The 15,922-nt window shown below is 43.7% G+C and overlaps 1 protein-coding gene across 1 annotated transcript; it reads right to left on the bottom strand.

Moving 5' to 3' along the window:
• Positions 1-2,361: 2,361 nt before the first annotated feature.
• Positions 2,362-15,692, bottom strand: TM4SF20 (transmembrane 4 L six family member 20). The gene is made up of 4 exons (XM_066232902.1): positions 15,461-15,692; positions 9,994-10,059; positions 6,024-6,175; positions 2,362-3,686 (listed from the first exon to the last, which is right to left on the bottom strand). The coding sequence occupies exons 1-4, from the start codon at positions 15,641-15,643 to the stop codon at positions 3,398-3,400; spliced, it is 690 nt and encodes a 229-aa protein (XP_066088999.1). The 5' UTR covers positions 15,644-15,692; the 3' UTR covers positions 2,362-3,397.
• Between the last annotated feature and the right edge of the window lie 230 nt (positions 15,693-15,922).

Here is a 15,922-nt window from a genome sequence, read left to right as displayed (position 1 = left end):
AGGCATGTGTCACTGGAAGAGAGTGACTTTAGAGTCCAGAGGAGCAGTTCAGTCCTGGTGGGGGGGGGGGAGGGTAGTCAGGAAATACTTCTTAGATATTTGAGCTGAACCTTGAAAACTAGGATTTCAGCAAGCAGAGAGTGAAGGGGAGTCCGGGCACAGGGAACAGCGGGAGAAGACCCAGTCGGGCCAGTAATGGGGGTCAGCCACACACACTCGGTATCATACAGTTAATAGCACAAGTCTATTGTTGCCCTCCATTCAGGCCTGTATTTAAAGGTTTGCTTTTGTTTTCAGCAAGTATTCCAGAAATATTTGTTGAAGCACTTGCACTTTGAGGGATAATTTTATGAAAGTAGCATGTTTTCAGAAGATCTTTTCCTCCTCTGCATGGATGTCTGTTTTGTGGCTTCTTAAGTGGGATCGAAATTGAACTGTTTTCTGGGTCTCAATTTCGGAAAGGCTTATTTTACCAGAACTGTTCGTTTACTTACATTGTTGATGTTAGAGATGTCCTTTACTAATGTCAATGAGTAGAGCCAGCACTGACCTACATACCAAGAGATTACAGCGGATATACCACAAACCCTGCTCGTAAGGAATTGGCAGATTAATGGAGGAGGTTGAGAATAAGTTCTTTCTTTCTTTATTTTTGGTATTTTTCTAAAGTGAGAAGCCGGGAGGCAGAGAGACAGACTCCCGCATGTGCCAACTGGGATCTACCCGGCATGCCCACTAGGGGGCAATGCTTTGCCCATCTGGGCTGTTGCTTCATTGCAACTGGAGCCGTTCTAGTGCCTGAGGCAGAGGCCATGGAGCCATCCTGAGTGCCTGAACCAACTTTGCTCCAATGGAGCCTTGGCTGTGGGAGGGGAAGAGAGAGGGGAAGGGAAAGGGGAAGGATGGAGAGGCAGAGAGGTGCCCACCCCTCCTGTGTGCCCTGGCCGGGAATCAAACCTGGGATTTCCATACGCCGGGCTGACGCTCTACCACTGAGCCAACTGGCCAGGGCCAAGAATAAGTTCTATAAAAGAGAGGATGGTAAAAATTTTATTGAGGAAGAGCAGCTGTGATATATGCTGAAAGACAGGGAGAGGAGAGAGTGTCACTCATGTTAGATACAGGAAAAACATGGAAGATTCCGGCAGAAGACAACCTGGGCTGGGCGTGAGAAATAAAATGGTGAGCCCTGGAAGCGACTGAGTACGTGTGGCGGATGTGTATACAAACACGCATTTGTATGTTTAGGTGCCAGAGCAGAGATGGCATGTTCCCAGAAGACATCTAACCACACGTGGCCCAGAGGCTTTTAAGGATTTAGTTCACGGCAGCAGTTTGTGAGGCTAATCTATCAAGGAAAGAACTTGCCGGTTACTTCAGCTGACCATGCCGTTGCGAACCTCTTTTCTTTTGCCCTCTGAAACAGGAGGCTTACGTCTGTCTTTCATGACCCTGCGGAGAACTGGGCCATCCAGATGATGAGATTGTGTGTAACGTCACTGACCCTTGTATGGTTCGGTTATATACAATGAGCCGTCATGTTATTTTACCTGTGTTTTCACTTATGACCGTTAGCAGTTTGGCATTCATTTCATAAGCATTGAGTCTTCGCTAGCAGCTGAGTACTAAATATAGGATTCACTCGTTTGTTCAGCAGAATATTTAGGATGGCCCTGCTTTGTGTCAGGTGCTGTGCTTGAGACTGAGTCTACCAGGATTGAATAAAGGACACTCAACCCTGCACCCGGGGAGCCTGTGGACTATGGGAGAGAACTGAACTTAAGAAACAAGCATGAATAAAAACGCAGTCACCAGTGTGATGAGTGCTGTAAATGAAAGAACGCTAAAGGACAGAGTAAAGGGACACCTGCTTCTCATTTGGTGGCTGGAGAAGGCCTCTCAGGAAAAGTGACATTTGTCCTGGAGTCCGAAGGCTGAAGAGGGCCTTGGCAGGGATAGACAGGTGGGGGTCAGGGGCCTGGGCAGGGGAGAGGCCTTGCGGCCTGAAGCCGGAAGGACCTGACAAAGTGCTGCGTGACAAGGACTAGCTGGTCCCTGTTCTCATAACCTTGGACGTACAAACAAACAGTTATGTTACATTGTGGCAGGTCTGCTAACTTGGCGTGTGGGAATCGTGCCCTCTGGGAAGGAGGGAGGAGAGATTGAAGCCAAACCTTAGTTTATAGGAGCATGGAGAGAAGCTCTTCATACAGCAAATAGATCCAGGGGGGAAAATGCCCTTGAGTTCTTGATACCAGTTCTGAGAGATAGCTACAATGTAAGTATTGTAAGTTATTTCTAGAACCTTAAACCAGGGGAACATAATTGAAATAAAATGCACGAATGATCACATTCAGAAAATTGTAGATGTTTTGTTTAGACCTTTTATAACATTTTAATATGGCAAATACATTGTTTTATTATGCTATCTTTTAAAGGTTGTCATACATAGAAACCAGTTTTTAAAGTCTGATTTTTCTTCTAGGTATTTATAGTTTTTTAATTATTGTGAAAAATGCAAACGTAGGAAAATAGAGTATAATGACCTACTGTATACCTGTCACCTAAATATAACACTTAACATTTTTCCATTGCTTTATTTCTGCCTGAAGTATTTTAAAAACATGACATCTCCCAAACACATAAATACACGTTTCTAAAATATAATTCTAAAATTGTCCTGTATAACCATAACACCATTATGAGCCATGGGAAATCCACAGCAAGCCTTTAACATTATGTAAGCCAGCCCTTGTCCAGGGTCCCCGCAGTCCCCCACCCCCGCCCCACCGCCCCCAGCAAAGTCCGCAGAACGCACGCAGTTAAGTCACATCTGTCTGGCCTCAGTACAGAGGAGTTCCTGCAGCATATTCCACTTTGTATTTTTCCGGTACATTTTCCCGTGGAAAACAAGGCTATTGTCTGTTTACTGACCCACCTTTAGGATTTGTCTGAGTATATATCTCTTTCCCTGGGTTTTCTGTAAGATAGGAATTCGGCCTAAAAAGTTGATTACGTTCTGGTTAGGTATTCATTGTGTTTTCTAACAGTATAAAGACATATAAGAAAAAGGCCCTATGCTTTGACTTCCAGGATAACTTCTGTTCCTTCTTGTCTTCCCTCCCTCCATCACCCATTCTCTTCCCCCCCCCCCCCGTCCCACACAAGAATCCAGTTAGAAAATTCAACCAGCGCAGAAAGATACTAAACAACTTCAGAGCCCCTCTTCGCTGCTCGCCAACGCTTTCATCTGAAAGCGCTGGTGTCTTGACCAACAGGCTTTATTTTCTATAGAAAAGACTGATGTAAAGAAAAAAGAAAACATTAAAAGGGTATCTTTTAAATGTAATTCTCAAATGATTCAAACTGCTGGTATTTCCATTTGGTTACCATTAAACTACACAATTCGGCTTCTTCGCGTTGAGACTCCACACAGACAGCCCAGAAAACCTATGACTATCTGACTGAGCCCAAACAGGATCTCAAGACATCCCACAAGCAGTAGACCTAAAAATACTGAGAGGTGGATATTCTTGTATGTGTCTTCTTTAGACCTGAAGTGCAAGCTCTGTCTTCTCCCGGCATTGGCCACTGTGTCATTCAAGGTGGGGTAGTGAAAATCCTTAGGAGGCACACACGATTCATTGAAGTACCACTGGAGACCGGAGGGTTTTAGATAAATGTTACTGAAAAGAGAAAGATAAGACACTCAGGCCATCAAAAGAATGGAATAATGTGCCCCCAAAGGGGTAAGCATAATAAAAGTACCTCTGAAAGATTGTGCGCAGAAATTATAGCTAAGGTCAGGGTTTCTGAGCATGTGTTCCTGAACTCTTAGGTATAAAACATTTTGTTCATTATATAGCCCGTCACTCAACAACAAAATTTTCCTTTAGCGAAAATGGTTGAATATCAACAATCGCATGTGGTTCAGCCTAGTTGTATATACAGACGCTCTTCTACTTGCTAGAGATGGGGAAGTGAGGCGCCTACCCCTCTGAAGGCACTCGGTTCTTCGCGCAGAACCACAGTGCGGCGTCTGCTCTCAAACCAGACGGACAATTTTTACTCAGAAAGGCTTGTTCAATGTGATGTCTAATTAAAGTGGTTTGTGCCATTGTAACAAGATATGGGACATAAGAAACCTTTTGCCTTAACTTACACATCTATCCTGAGATGATTTTTCTTTGGTTTCTTACAGACTAGGACTGAGTGTTCTTAGGGAGTTTGCATTTTGGGGACCAGCAACTGCAGTTCAACCTGGGAAAACAAGGGTTGGAGCACATAGAATACGAGAGTGCCCCTTTCGGTTCACAGCCAGCCTGGAATAGCTCTTCTGGAACTGTTCATTCACTCTCAGAAACCCATGGGAATTTTTTTTTTTAAGCGAAAGAGGAAGGAAGAGAGATGAGAAGCATCAACTCATAGCTATGGCACCTTAGATATTCATTGATTGCTTTCTCATACAGGCCTTGACCAAGGGACTCCAGCCAAGCCAGTGACCCCTTGCTCAAGCCAGTGATGTTGGGCTCAAGCCAGTGACCATGAGGTCACATCTGTGACCCCATGCTCAAACCAGCGACCCTGCACCCAAGCTGGTGAACCTGCACTCGAGCTAGCAACCTCGGGGTTTCAAACCTGGGTCCTCAGCATCCCAGGCTGATGCTCTATCTACTGGGCCACTGCCTGGTTAGGTAGAGTGGGACTACCTTGAGCTGTTATCTCCAGAGTTTGTCCTGGTCCCTGATACATGGTGAATTGTCACCTGCTGAGGACTGCGTGTATATGGCATTTGTGATTGAAATCTCTAATTTTATATTTCAGATCTCTAGGGAATGCCTTTAGATTTTGATTCATAACAACTGTGGTATAAAAATTGTGAGAAGGGCCCTGGCTGGTTGGCTTAGTGGTAGAGTGTCAGCCTGGCATGCAGGAGTCCTGGGTTCGATTCCCAGCCAGGGCACACAGGAGAAGCACCCATCTGCTTCTCTACCCCTCCCCCTTTCCTTCCTCTCTGTCTCTCTCTTCCCCTCCCACAGCCAAGGCTCCATTGGAGCAAAGTTGGCCCGAGCGCTGAGGACGGCTCTGTGGCCTCTGCCTCAGGTGCTAGAATGGCTCTGGTTGCAACACAGAAACACCCCAGATGGGCAGAGCATCACCCCCTGGTGGGCATGCCAGGTGGATCCCGGTCAGGCGCATGCAGGAGTCTGTCTGACTGCCTCCCCGTTTCCAACTTCAGAAAAATACAAAAAAAAATTGTGAGAAGTTTCTTTTTTTTTAATGCAAGCAAGATAAAGGAAAAGGAGGGAAATTTTATTTCTTATTTTTTTATGTAACTACAAAAGGAAAGTCCGGTTATTTTCGAACCTGAGCAATATATAGAGAACCAATGAGTTGGATTATATTCTTCCAGTTTCGCAAATTGTGCTAAGGCACAGGCACAGAACCAATTTACAAGACTGAAAGGAACCACTTACTCGTAACTCCAGTATTATTTGTTACCACTTGACTCAACACATTCCCATGCCTGCCATTTATCTGCGGTATGTCTGCATGCGTCCATCGCTGCTTGGTTTCTTTTAGGGCTTATAGGTAAGGCTCTAGACTTTATCTTGTTTTTTTTTTCTATTCAGTTATTTAAAGTATAAAGGTAATCTGTGCTTAGGGCTCCTAATTGAATTAGCTCAGAAGTGTGGAGAGTCGGTGCCCCCCCAGGGCTTCCTCCGGTACCCTTCTCCAAGGATGCACGTTGCTTTGGGTGTGCATTTCCAGACATCTTTAAGCCAAGAATAAGCTGTCTGAATCAATTACTCCTTTTAGACAAGACCATACCCAGAGCGTTCTGAATGTTGTGATGCCTCCATTTTTGTATGAGATTTCGCCAAGTAGAATTAATGTGCTGAATCCCCAGAAATCTGTCCCAGTAGTTTCTTCAGAGAGAAACGCGACACTGCTTCCGCGGCCCACTATCGCGACCTGTGCAGCTGCTGTGCAAGGCAACCAGTGAAAGTCAGGTGACTCACCTTATGTTGTCCAGTGAGAATTCACAACCGAAAGTGCTGTTGCCTGCAGAGTTGCAAATGAGGGGACCTTTCAGGAGAGCCTGCACAGACACCAGCACACAGTACACCGCGCCGATGATGGTGATGACATTTAAAACCGAGGACAGAAGCATCTGGAAGATAAAGGCCGTGCATGGGCACACGGTTCCGTGTTCTTGGTCTGTTTCAAGTTTCAGCACCATACGTCCTTTTAATATTTATTTTATTTTATTTATTCATTTTAGAAAGGAGAGAGAGACGGAGAGAGAGAGAGAAACAGAGAGAGAGAAGGGGGAGGAGCAGGAAGCATCAACTCCCATATGTGCCTTGACCAGGCAAGCCCAGGGTTTCGAACCGGCGACCTCAGCATTTCCAGGTCGCCGTTTTATCCACTGTGCCACCACAGGTCAGGCTACCATACGTCCTTTTAAATCTACACGTTGCTCTTCTCCAGTCACTTTATAGCCCTAGCTGTTAAGATCACAGTTTGATGAGCTATGATTTATAAAAGTAGACAGAGGCCAAAGTCTCTTCCATTTGATTAGACTCCCTAAGTGAGTATTGATCTTGCCACCGTTCCTGAACATTCTGAACCTTGTGCATTTCAACTGAACACTGAAATCTGGTTCCTTTTAGTCTGTGTACTTCCTACTTCATAGAACCCTGACTGGATCTTAACCCCCACAGTCCGATGGCTGTTCTCTTAACCTCTTAACCCTTAAATCTTTCATCTGGTTTGGGCCCTGATCTTGTAAGTGGCCAGTGTTCAGCATTTTGTAGTGATCAGTCAGCAGTATAGTGTTAGAAGAGGGCTTCTCAATCTCTGCCCTACTGGCCTGTGGGCACTTGCAATTGGGGCCTTCCCTGTGCATTGTATGGTGTCTAGCTGCATTCCTGGCCTCTACCCACTAGATGCCGGTAACACACACACACACACACGCACACACACACACACACACACAGTTGTAGCAACCAGAAATGTTGCCAGACATTGCCAAATGTCCCCTTGGGAGCCGAGGGATTGCCAAACCGCTTCTGATGTTGGTGTGACACCACTGCTGTGTTGGAGGGAAAGACTGTAAGCATCTAAGCATCCTCATTTCATGAATCAGAGTCACAGGAAAAAAGAAGGGGAAAAAAAGCATGAGATTGGGCAGTAGGAAGTACTACCACCCAGATGAAAGTTTGTGTATGTGTATGTTGTCCAAAAAGAAGTTCTGTGTTATTTCAGTGAAGTGTTGTGTTAGTGTTAACTATGACTATTTTAAATGTGTGGAAATGAAGGGGAGGAATACTTTTCCTTTGGTGAGATAATATTGCAGCTTCTTAAGCTGCATGAAGAACATGTTATTCTCTTGGGGTCCTTTCAGTAACCCCAAGAGATAAATACTATTATCCTCATCTTATGCAAAAGAAAACTGCAATTCAGGGAGTTGACAGGGTGTTAGGATCTCACAGCTGGTAAACGCTAGTGCTCAGGGTCCATTCCCTGATCTACACTTCTTCCAGCCAAAAGCACAAAATGATGAATTTGAGAATAATTCAAATACTGATTCTCCCACGCTACTGTGACCTGTGCAAGTTACTAAAATTTGCTCATCACAAAGTGCCACTAAGTTTATATTTTGCTTATCTTGGAATCTATTATTTCTGACTTCTCATCACTGCAGGGAGGCTTGACTTTAGAGAGTGATTCCAAGGTTTGTATTTCCCTTAGAATTGGCGATCATTTAAATGACTCAGCAAAACCAAAGTATTCAGAAACAGAATCAATAAATAGATGAAGAGGAGGAGCAGAGAAGAATTAGAGCAGGCGAGAGAGTGGGAACACTTCAAACAAGGGGCATGTTTTGGTGACCACCTCTTCCCCTCCCTCCCAAGATCTAACCTTTACCACTTTTATGATGCTTTGTTCTTCTCTCTACTTGAAAGATAGGAGGTATGACTTAAACACCCGTCCTCACATAGCTGGTGAGAAAAGTGGCTAAAAATTCTTCATTGTGCCTAATTAGTATAAACTGGCGATTTAATAGCCAGCGCCACTTATTAATAGAGCATGAGTCGTAGTGCACGGTGCTCCCTGCCCTCAGCCCGTGAGTCAAGCCCAACAGCTGCGTGCAGAGGTGGTTTGGTTATTCTTAACTCACAGTGCCCTCAAAGGAGAGAGAGAAATGATCATTGAAAAGACAACAAATTTGTCATGGAAGGGTATGTGCAGGGGCAGGGAGAGAGTCTTCATGGAAATGTGATTTGAGAGGAAAATCTATGTCAGTATTCTGACATTTTTAAGTTTGGAGATTCAGAATTCTCTCGGTCTTTTTAAGAATATTGTGAATACAATGTAGAGGTAATACAGAGTCAAACTCCAGATGGTGATTGTTAAGAAGAAAAGTGCAGGGAGAGAAGAAACACTTATTGAATACCTATGATGTAACAGGAACAAAGACAGACTATAAGTAATTAGCAAAGAATTAAAAGCCTAGATAAATATCAGATGACAGGAAAAGGTAACACTTTAAAATGCAAATTTTCTGTTATCAATATAAAGATGTAATATGGATCTAAATATGTACCTCTTTACACAGCTGCTCCCAGCTGTTGGGCTTGACTCACGGGCCGAGGGCAGGGAGCACCGTGCACTACGACTCATGCTCTATTAATAAGTGGTGCTGGCTATTAAATCACCAGTTTATACTAATTAGGCACAATGAAGAATTTTTAGTCACTTTTCTCACCAGCTATGTGAGGACGGGTGTTTAAGTCATACCTCCTCCTATCTTTTAAGTAGAGAGAAGAAAGAGGTTCTCACCCCTAGGAGCACATTAGTTTTTAAAAAATAATGATACAAAATCTTGGTGGTGGTGGTGGGGTGGGGGACAAAGCATTGGTATTTTTAACATGTTCCCAGGTCATTCTCATGTCCCCATCAGGCTGAGAACCACTGTTGTCAAACCTCCAGCTCAGCTCAGACAGGAATTTACTGTGACTGTGTATGTACTGATCTGCCTCTACCTTAGAGAATCAGGAGAGCCCTCCAGGTTATTAATAACAACATTCACGGCATCAGTAATGCAAAGGTTGTGGATTTGGGAGTCTGATGGATTTAGATAAAAACCCACTTACTAGCCATGCTATACTAACAAGTTATTTGCTTTCTCTGAGGATCACAGTCTCAATCAGTAACAGAGGTCATATTTCCCACTTAAGGGTTTTGAAAGAATTGAACAAGACAGTGTGTTTGAATGTGTTCTGAGAGGAGTGACAGAAAGTTAATAAATATTAACTTTTTAACATTTTACCTTGGTTAAATTAGTTAAAATTGTATTCATAATAGCTATGTACTAGATGTTTGAAAAAAATAACTAGTGTCATTTTTTTTAATGTTTATTTTATTGATTTTTAGAGAGGGCAAAGGAGAGAGAGACAGGAACATCAATCTTGTTCTTGTATGTGCCCTGACCAGGGATCAAACTGGCAACCTCTGAGCTTTGGGGCGTGTTGTCTTTAATTTAATGGAATAAGAGCAGTTACCATCAGCAGCCTACCAAACCAATCTTTCACATACATGAGAGAACCGAGAACACATTTTCCTTAAGTATTTTGTACACAACACAAAAATAACAAGTATTTTGTTACCACAAAACTGTAGTTCTGAGTGTGATTTATAAATCTGCTTTCATTGAAAACCTTTAGATTGGTGAAACTGGAAACCGAGGAGAAGGTCTGAGGCTGGCTTCAAAGCTGTATTTTTATGAAATAACTAACTAACTAAATAAATAAACCCTCACACTTCCTGTATTATCCTCCAATCATCCTAATAAGACACTTCTAGGACCGTGGTCTGGCCCCTGAAACCATGGGGTGACTGGTCGCCGCTGAGGACCCAGGGTGCCACCGCTCAGCTGTGGTCACCCTGGACGCTCTCTGCCCCAGCCCACCGCGCCACACTCACCCCGCTCTTGTGGTTACAGGATGCTCTCTTTCTTGCCATCAAGGACACCGTCGTCGCTGGAATGACCTGGAAATGACATCAACATGAAAGATGAGTCTGGTTATTTCTCATCAGACGAAAAAGCGTCATTTCTGCCTTCTTTTTACCGCCGGTTGTGGGAAATCGAGGCTCGAGAGAGCGGGAAGGCAGTCTGGTGAGGTCCTTGATCCTGTGATTCTCCATGCCAGCCATAAAGATTAGAGAGTGGGGAGGGACAGGGGGTTTCAGGAGAGAGCAGGCTCACACTCTCCCACCTACATTGCTTAACTCTGAGTCATCTTTAGAGGGCCTTGGGTTTCAATCGAGTTATTTATTAGTTTGGAAGGAATGTTTCTGAAAGAATTGGTTTCATTGTCCAAAATTCACTTTTTTTCCTTTTTTTAGTCACTGCAAATCTACAGCCACTATCCAATTTCCCAAGAATTGTCTGAATTTGGCAAGCATCCAGAAGAGAAGTCAACCATCCATTTGCCGGGCAGTTGGGAAGGAAGAATTCTGTCACCACTCTGTCCCCACACCCCTAACTTCCCTCTCACTCCCAGGGTCCCCGCCATCTTGCTCGTCCCCCAGCTGAGGATTTGGGAAATACTTTTGGTTCCATATTCTCCTCTCGGCTCCTTGATCTATGAATAACAAATGACTGGTCTTCACGTGGATGTTCAGAAATCTTGTATGTATTGCATTCCAGGTCGAGGGGATACATGCCGCTGAGGAAAGCTCTATGAAACAACATCACAGTGCTTAGGACTTGGGTTTCAATACTTAGCAGTATCTAGTCAGCGGCTGTGCCTAGAAATCTGCACTGGACAAAATTTTGTGTCATTGAAGAGCGGGCTGTGAATTACTTCCTTCCTCTTAAGAAATCTTAGCCATGAGGGATTTTTTTGTTGTTTTTTTTTGCCACCTCAGCACAGCTGCGTTTGAGTACTTCTGTCTTTCCTTCTTGTTTTCTGACGTTCTGCTGAGTTCTAACAACATGCCAGGTGCTGTCATAGGTGCTGTGCGTGTGTTAGCTCATTCCAGCCTCAACAATCCGATGAGGTCCGTGTCACGATCATCCTGCTTTTGCAGTGAGAAAACTGAGGCTTGGAAAGTTTGAGTCACCTCCCTAAGAAAGGGGAGGAGTTAGGATTCGAAGCTGTAATTCTCCTCTATTCCGGGCCCAAGCTTGAGCTCGTTCATTCTCACCCTCTCCCCTCCAGCCTCACTCATCTCACTGTCCTCCATGTTCCTTCCCTGATTCCATTTGCCAGGACCACGGCTACCTTTGGTTTGGGGGTGGGGGGCAGGTCTAACACGGAATGCCTTACAAGGCAGCATCCCTAACAGACTTCCTCGCTCTGTCCCTGTGCTGACTCCACGGACTTGTGGAGAACACTTTGCATTGTCATCAAACTTGGCTTACATACTGCCTGCAATTCCAACACCTTTCTCATTCAGAGGGCACATGTGCGTGTGTGGCAGCCCAGCCACTCTGGGGGGGGGTGGGTAGCTGAGAATCCAGAAGAAAATAGAAAAAAAAATTTAGCTCCCTCATAGGTTGTCACTGTTTATGGACTAAACTTCTTTTGTTGTACTCATTAGCTATACTGCCTTCTGAGCTCAAGCAGCGAATCATTTAGAACAGGAACCGGCAAACTATGGCCCAGCACGTCGGTCACAAATAAAATTTCATTAGAACACAGCCACACCATTCCCTTATATTGTCCGTGACTCCTTTCTCGCACCAACAGTGCGGTTCAATAGTTGTGAGAGAGACTGGTTGGCTCTCAAAGCCCTAAATACTCACGATCTGTTTTTTACAGAAAAAGATGTCAGTCGCTGATTTAGAAAGTGAATGAATCTATTAGAAGAAAGAGCCTTAAATTACAGCTTACGTGGAGAAATTATTCCATTTATTGATATAAACTGCTGACTTTCTTTAGGAGTGATTTATTTCAGGGATGCTGAATATGTATTCATAGCTCCCTGCCCTTGCAAAGGGGTTATTATAAAGTAACGAGAACTTCCTGTGGGTCCCCGCCTATTTGAATGCATGGCATCTTTGCAACATCATAACTCGCTGTTCTGATTTTAACTGTTTTGCCCATTCAGGGTATTAGAAATTGGAGGGGCTCTTTAAGGATGGACATTAAATTGTGAACGTGTGTAGGTGTATGTGTGACTGAATTATAAATCTTCCAGACAAGCTGTCACAATGAGTAATTATGAGAATATACTCTACCTTTTAATTCCGGAGCACATTTGAATGCGTAAGAGATTTTGTGAAACTAAGTCTTGATGGTCATTTTGTTTTTAGAAGGAAGTCGTAGTGTTCATTCTTCCTTTCAGAAACCCGAGCTTCGATTCTGTTTCATAAGGTATGTGGTTTACAAATGAAGTACAGAGGAGCTGTAGACTATTGAAACTGTCACAGAAGTCATTTTAGGAAGGCTCTCAGTACGTGAACAGGAGAGCAGCACAAAGCCACAGCTCGCCAGAAATATAAAATCCATTTCACAAATGCTTGGCATACAAACATCTAATCTGTTTAACAATGTACAAATTTCTCTAAGGCTTTAGTAATAACACAATGGTAATTGTGTATTAAGTGAACTCAGTGAGCAAGCATGATGAAGGCCAGGCTTACAATCTTGTATAAAAATGACTTCAATATAGGGGTGGGAAAAAGTAGTAGGAAAGGTCTATACTATATATAATGTGGGATAAAACCTTTCCCAGAGGGAAGTGTGTCTTTTCCAACATCCGTCAAATTACTGACTAGTTCAAAATACTGAACTCTCAGTGTACTTGTAAGTACACAGAAAAGGTAAGAAAGAAATCCCTATCTGTGATAAACACTTATGCCAAAGTTCTTGCAATCTTTCCGAAAGTGCTTTACCACTTTAAATTAGTATTGCTTCAAAAACAGACTTTGTGGGAAGTAGTGGATAATAACGATGGAATTGCAAAGATCCCATGAACTCCAATGGGCGGGGACCCACAGGAAGTTCTTGTTACTTTGTAAAACCTCTTCTTCGCAAGGGCAGGGAGCTATGAAAGTTAATATGTATCTACATATAATGAAGCACAGAAGAAGGATAGACCATTAAAATCACATATAGTAATTGGGGACCATGAAAATACACCTGTACCCTGACCCTTCCTGTCACCCCCCTGTTTGCTTCTGAACTCTGACCCTTCCTGTCACCCCCCCTGTTTGCTTCTGTACCTAGAGTTGGAGGTTCAGTCTACAAAGTGCGCCTTGAGCTTTTCAAAGAGTTGTTTGAGGCTTTGATGACACCCTTCCATACTCAGTAGTACAGATAGCCTGGTGTAATAAATACTCTTCGTTAAAATTTATTAAGGGCCATAAAGTAAATCCAGTCATGGAACAAGGAAGTCCAGTTTTGCTGGAATTGGTTAACAGATTTTTATAACCTTTGGTGCTTCAGTTTATTGGTCAGTTAAGTTTATGATTAAGTGATGAACTGCACCTTCCTCCTCTGTCAGCCTGAAGCAGGTGGTGTGGATTATGGTGCTAATAGGGGTGGAGGATAGAAATTTGGAGTCAGATAAGCCTGGAATTGGATTTCCACACCTATCGTGTGACATTGTTAATGTTCCTAGCTTGTCTGTTAAAAACAGTTGATGATCTATCTGCTCAGTCACACTATTATACAGATAACAGTGTAAAGCCAGTAGTTGGCACTTAGCAGAGGTCTTTCTGTGTGTGTCTCTCTCTTTGTCCCCCTCCTCCTCAGTCCCCTGCTCCTCAAAAGAAGAATACATAGACTGCACAGTGCCATCATCACCTCGGGCTCCTTTAATGCTAGCAAGAAATTTATCTTTTATTATGATGAGGTCGATGATACCGTCTATTGATATCTAAGGCTGCATGAGTTATTCTAAATGGCTTGTTTTAACATAGGAGCCTTTAGGAGCTTCGTGGAAATTGACAATGTTGGTAAGCCATGGCCAGCTGCTCCTGGCTTCTACCTAAGCCAATGCAAAGGAGGCTCACGCTGCTCGAGTCAAGAGAAGCGTCCAGAAGGGCAGAAACAGGCACAAGGATTTGCACTTGCATTGCTGTGGTGGACACTGGGCTTGCTCTTTGCCCGGAAGAGAACTTTCATGGCAATTTGAAGAAACAATTGCAAAAGCTTTTTCCTTAAGTTGTTCTTTCTACCTCAAGCAAGGTGAACACATAGCTCAAAGGAAACCATCAACTTTGGGGGAATATGCTTCCTGGAGTTGCTTTTTATTCCAGACTGCTCTCGAGTCCATTGTGCCCTCCAAAGGACAAATATTTACCTAAAGTTTAATGTATAATGACCTAAGAATGTTTGCAGGAGACCAGCAGCACTAACTGGTCATCACTGAACACTGATAATAACCGTCACTGACCTCTCTCTCTCTCTCTCTCTCTCACACACACACACACACACACACACTTATAAACAAAGGCTCCCTTCTCTGACATTAGCCAGACCCCATTACAGAGATTACAGAGTGCCCCAGGGGCAGAACCAACAAAAGCAACCTTTTTGAATGTCGAGTTTCCAAACTTCAGTATCCACATCCCCATTTTACAAACAGGGAAGCAATATCATGGGATGAAAAACTTATAAATAGTAATATGTTAGAGATAGTACTAGAGCTAAGATACTCTGCCAGGTCCGTAAACAGTGTTGATTCCTCTCCACCAGTGGGTCCGATCCGGGTCACTGCTTCAGAATTCCCAGGAGAAGGTCTATATGCTACGAGTGCCTCAGATGTTTCATGATCAAGTACATTGGGGAGTCCTGTGTAACATTGCTCTGCTGCAGACATCAACAAAGAGAGAACTATTGATAATGATCAAACTTAACATTAAACAAGCACCATGACATCCAGCACTGTATGTAAGATCAAAGTCAGGAAGTCATCGAGCTCAGAGAGCCAGAGTTTTCAGGTCCCAAGTCTCGTAGGACAGCTCCCTTTGATGTGGGCACCGCCATATTCATGCTACACAGTGACCACCGTCCAGAGGACACTCATCATACATGAAATGTCCCCACTCCTACTGAGCTCTTCTCAGTCCTACGGTATCCCCTATGAATACCTCGAGTGTGGTGTCGGCAAAGGAAAGTAGAGGGAATTCATTGAAAATGTCCCCAACATTAAAACTTGGAAGAGCAGCCCTACATGTAGATAAATGTGATGGAAAAAAGAAAGCAAGAAATGTAATGGGTAACAGCCCAACCAGCTTTCACCAGTTTTATTTTTTGCCCCATCTTCTTAGCCTGTAGCACATGTGGAATTGATTTAAATTGTCATTCCTCACTGATAACCAATATAAGTTAATGGGAGGCCACCACTCCTCGCTGTAAGGCGGAAAGATGGTCTTCAGGACTTCGGTGAAATAGGCAGGGCTTTCTCCACATCAAGTCAAATAAGTGTTACTCACCATCAGACCTGCTCCTATGATTCCTGGGAACCACCACTCGAAGCAAGAGATGGGGTTTTGAAAAAATTCGCCTTCCTCCACTCTGTTGACAATGAGAGGCACTGCATTGAGAACTACTCCCAACAGGAGCAGAAACAGCAGGCTGAATCCGTTGCAGGACGTCCATCCTTCACAGCAGGTCATGGTCGCGCCTGGTGCAATTAGGAATGCCGGTGAGCTGGCTTTTTGTGTGCACTGCCTGGCCTTTTATCCTGAGCCTCCTAAGCTAGTTAAAGTTTAGCATTTATGAAAATTAATTTCAGGAATTAGTTCGGAGTCCAAGAAGGAAGTACAATATTCTGAGGACAGGATGTAAGGATAGCGTCATATTACGATGAGGTGGGGTAAGGAATGTGGGGGAAAAAAATCTATCGTTTCTGTTAGATGAATGTATGCAGAAAAATAGGCAGACGGAAACTAAGA

The sequence above is a fragment of the Saccopteryx bilineata genome, chromosome 5 (genome assembly GCF_036850765.1).
Source record: "Saccopteryx bilineata isolate mSacBil1 chromosome 5, mSacBil1_pri_phased_curated, whole genome shotgun sequence".
In the NCBI taxonomy this organism is placed as follows: domain Eukaryota; kingdom Metazoa; phylum Chordata; class Mammalia; order Chiroptera; family Emballonuridae; genus Saccopteryx; species Saccopteryx bilineata.
The sequence above is the reverse complement of the archived record's forward strand: the minus strand, read 5'-3'. Positions and strand labels throughout refer to the sequence as shown.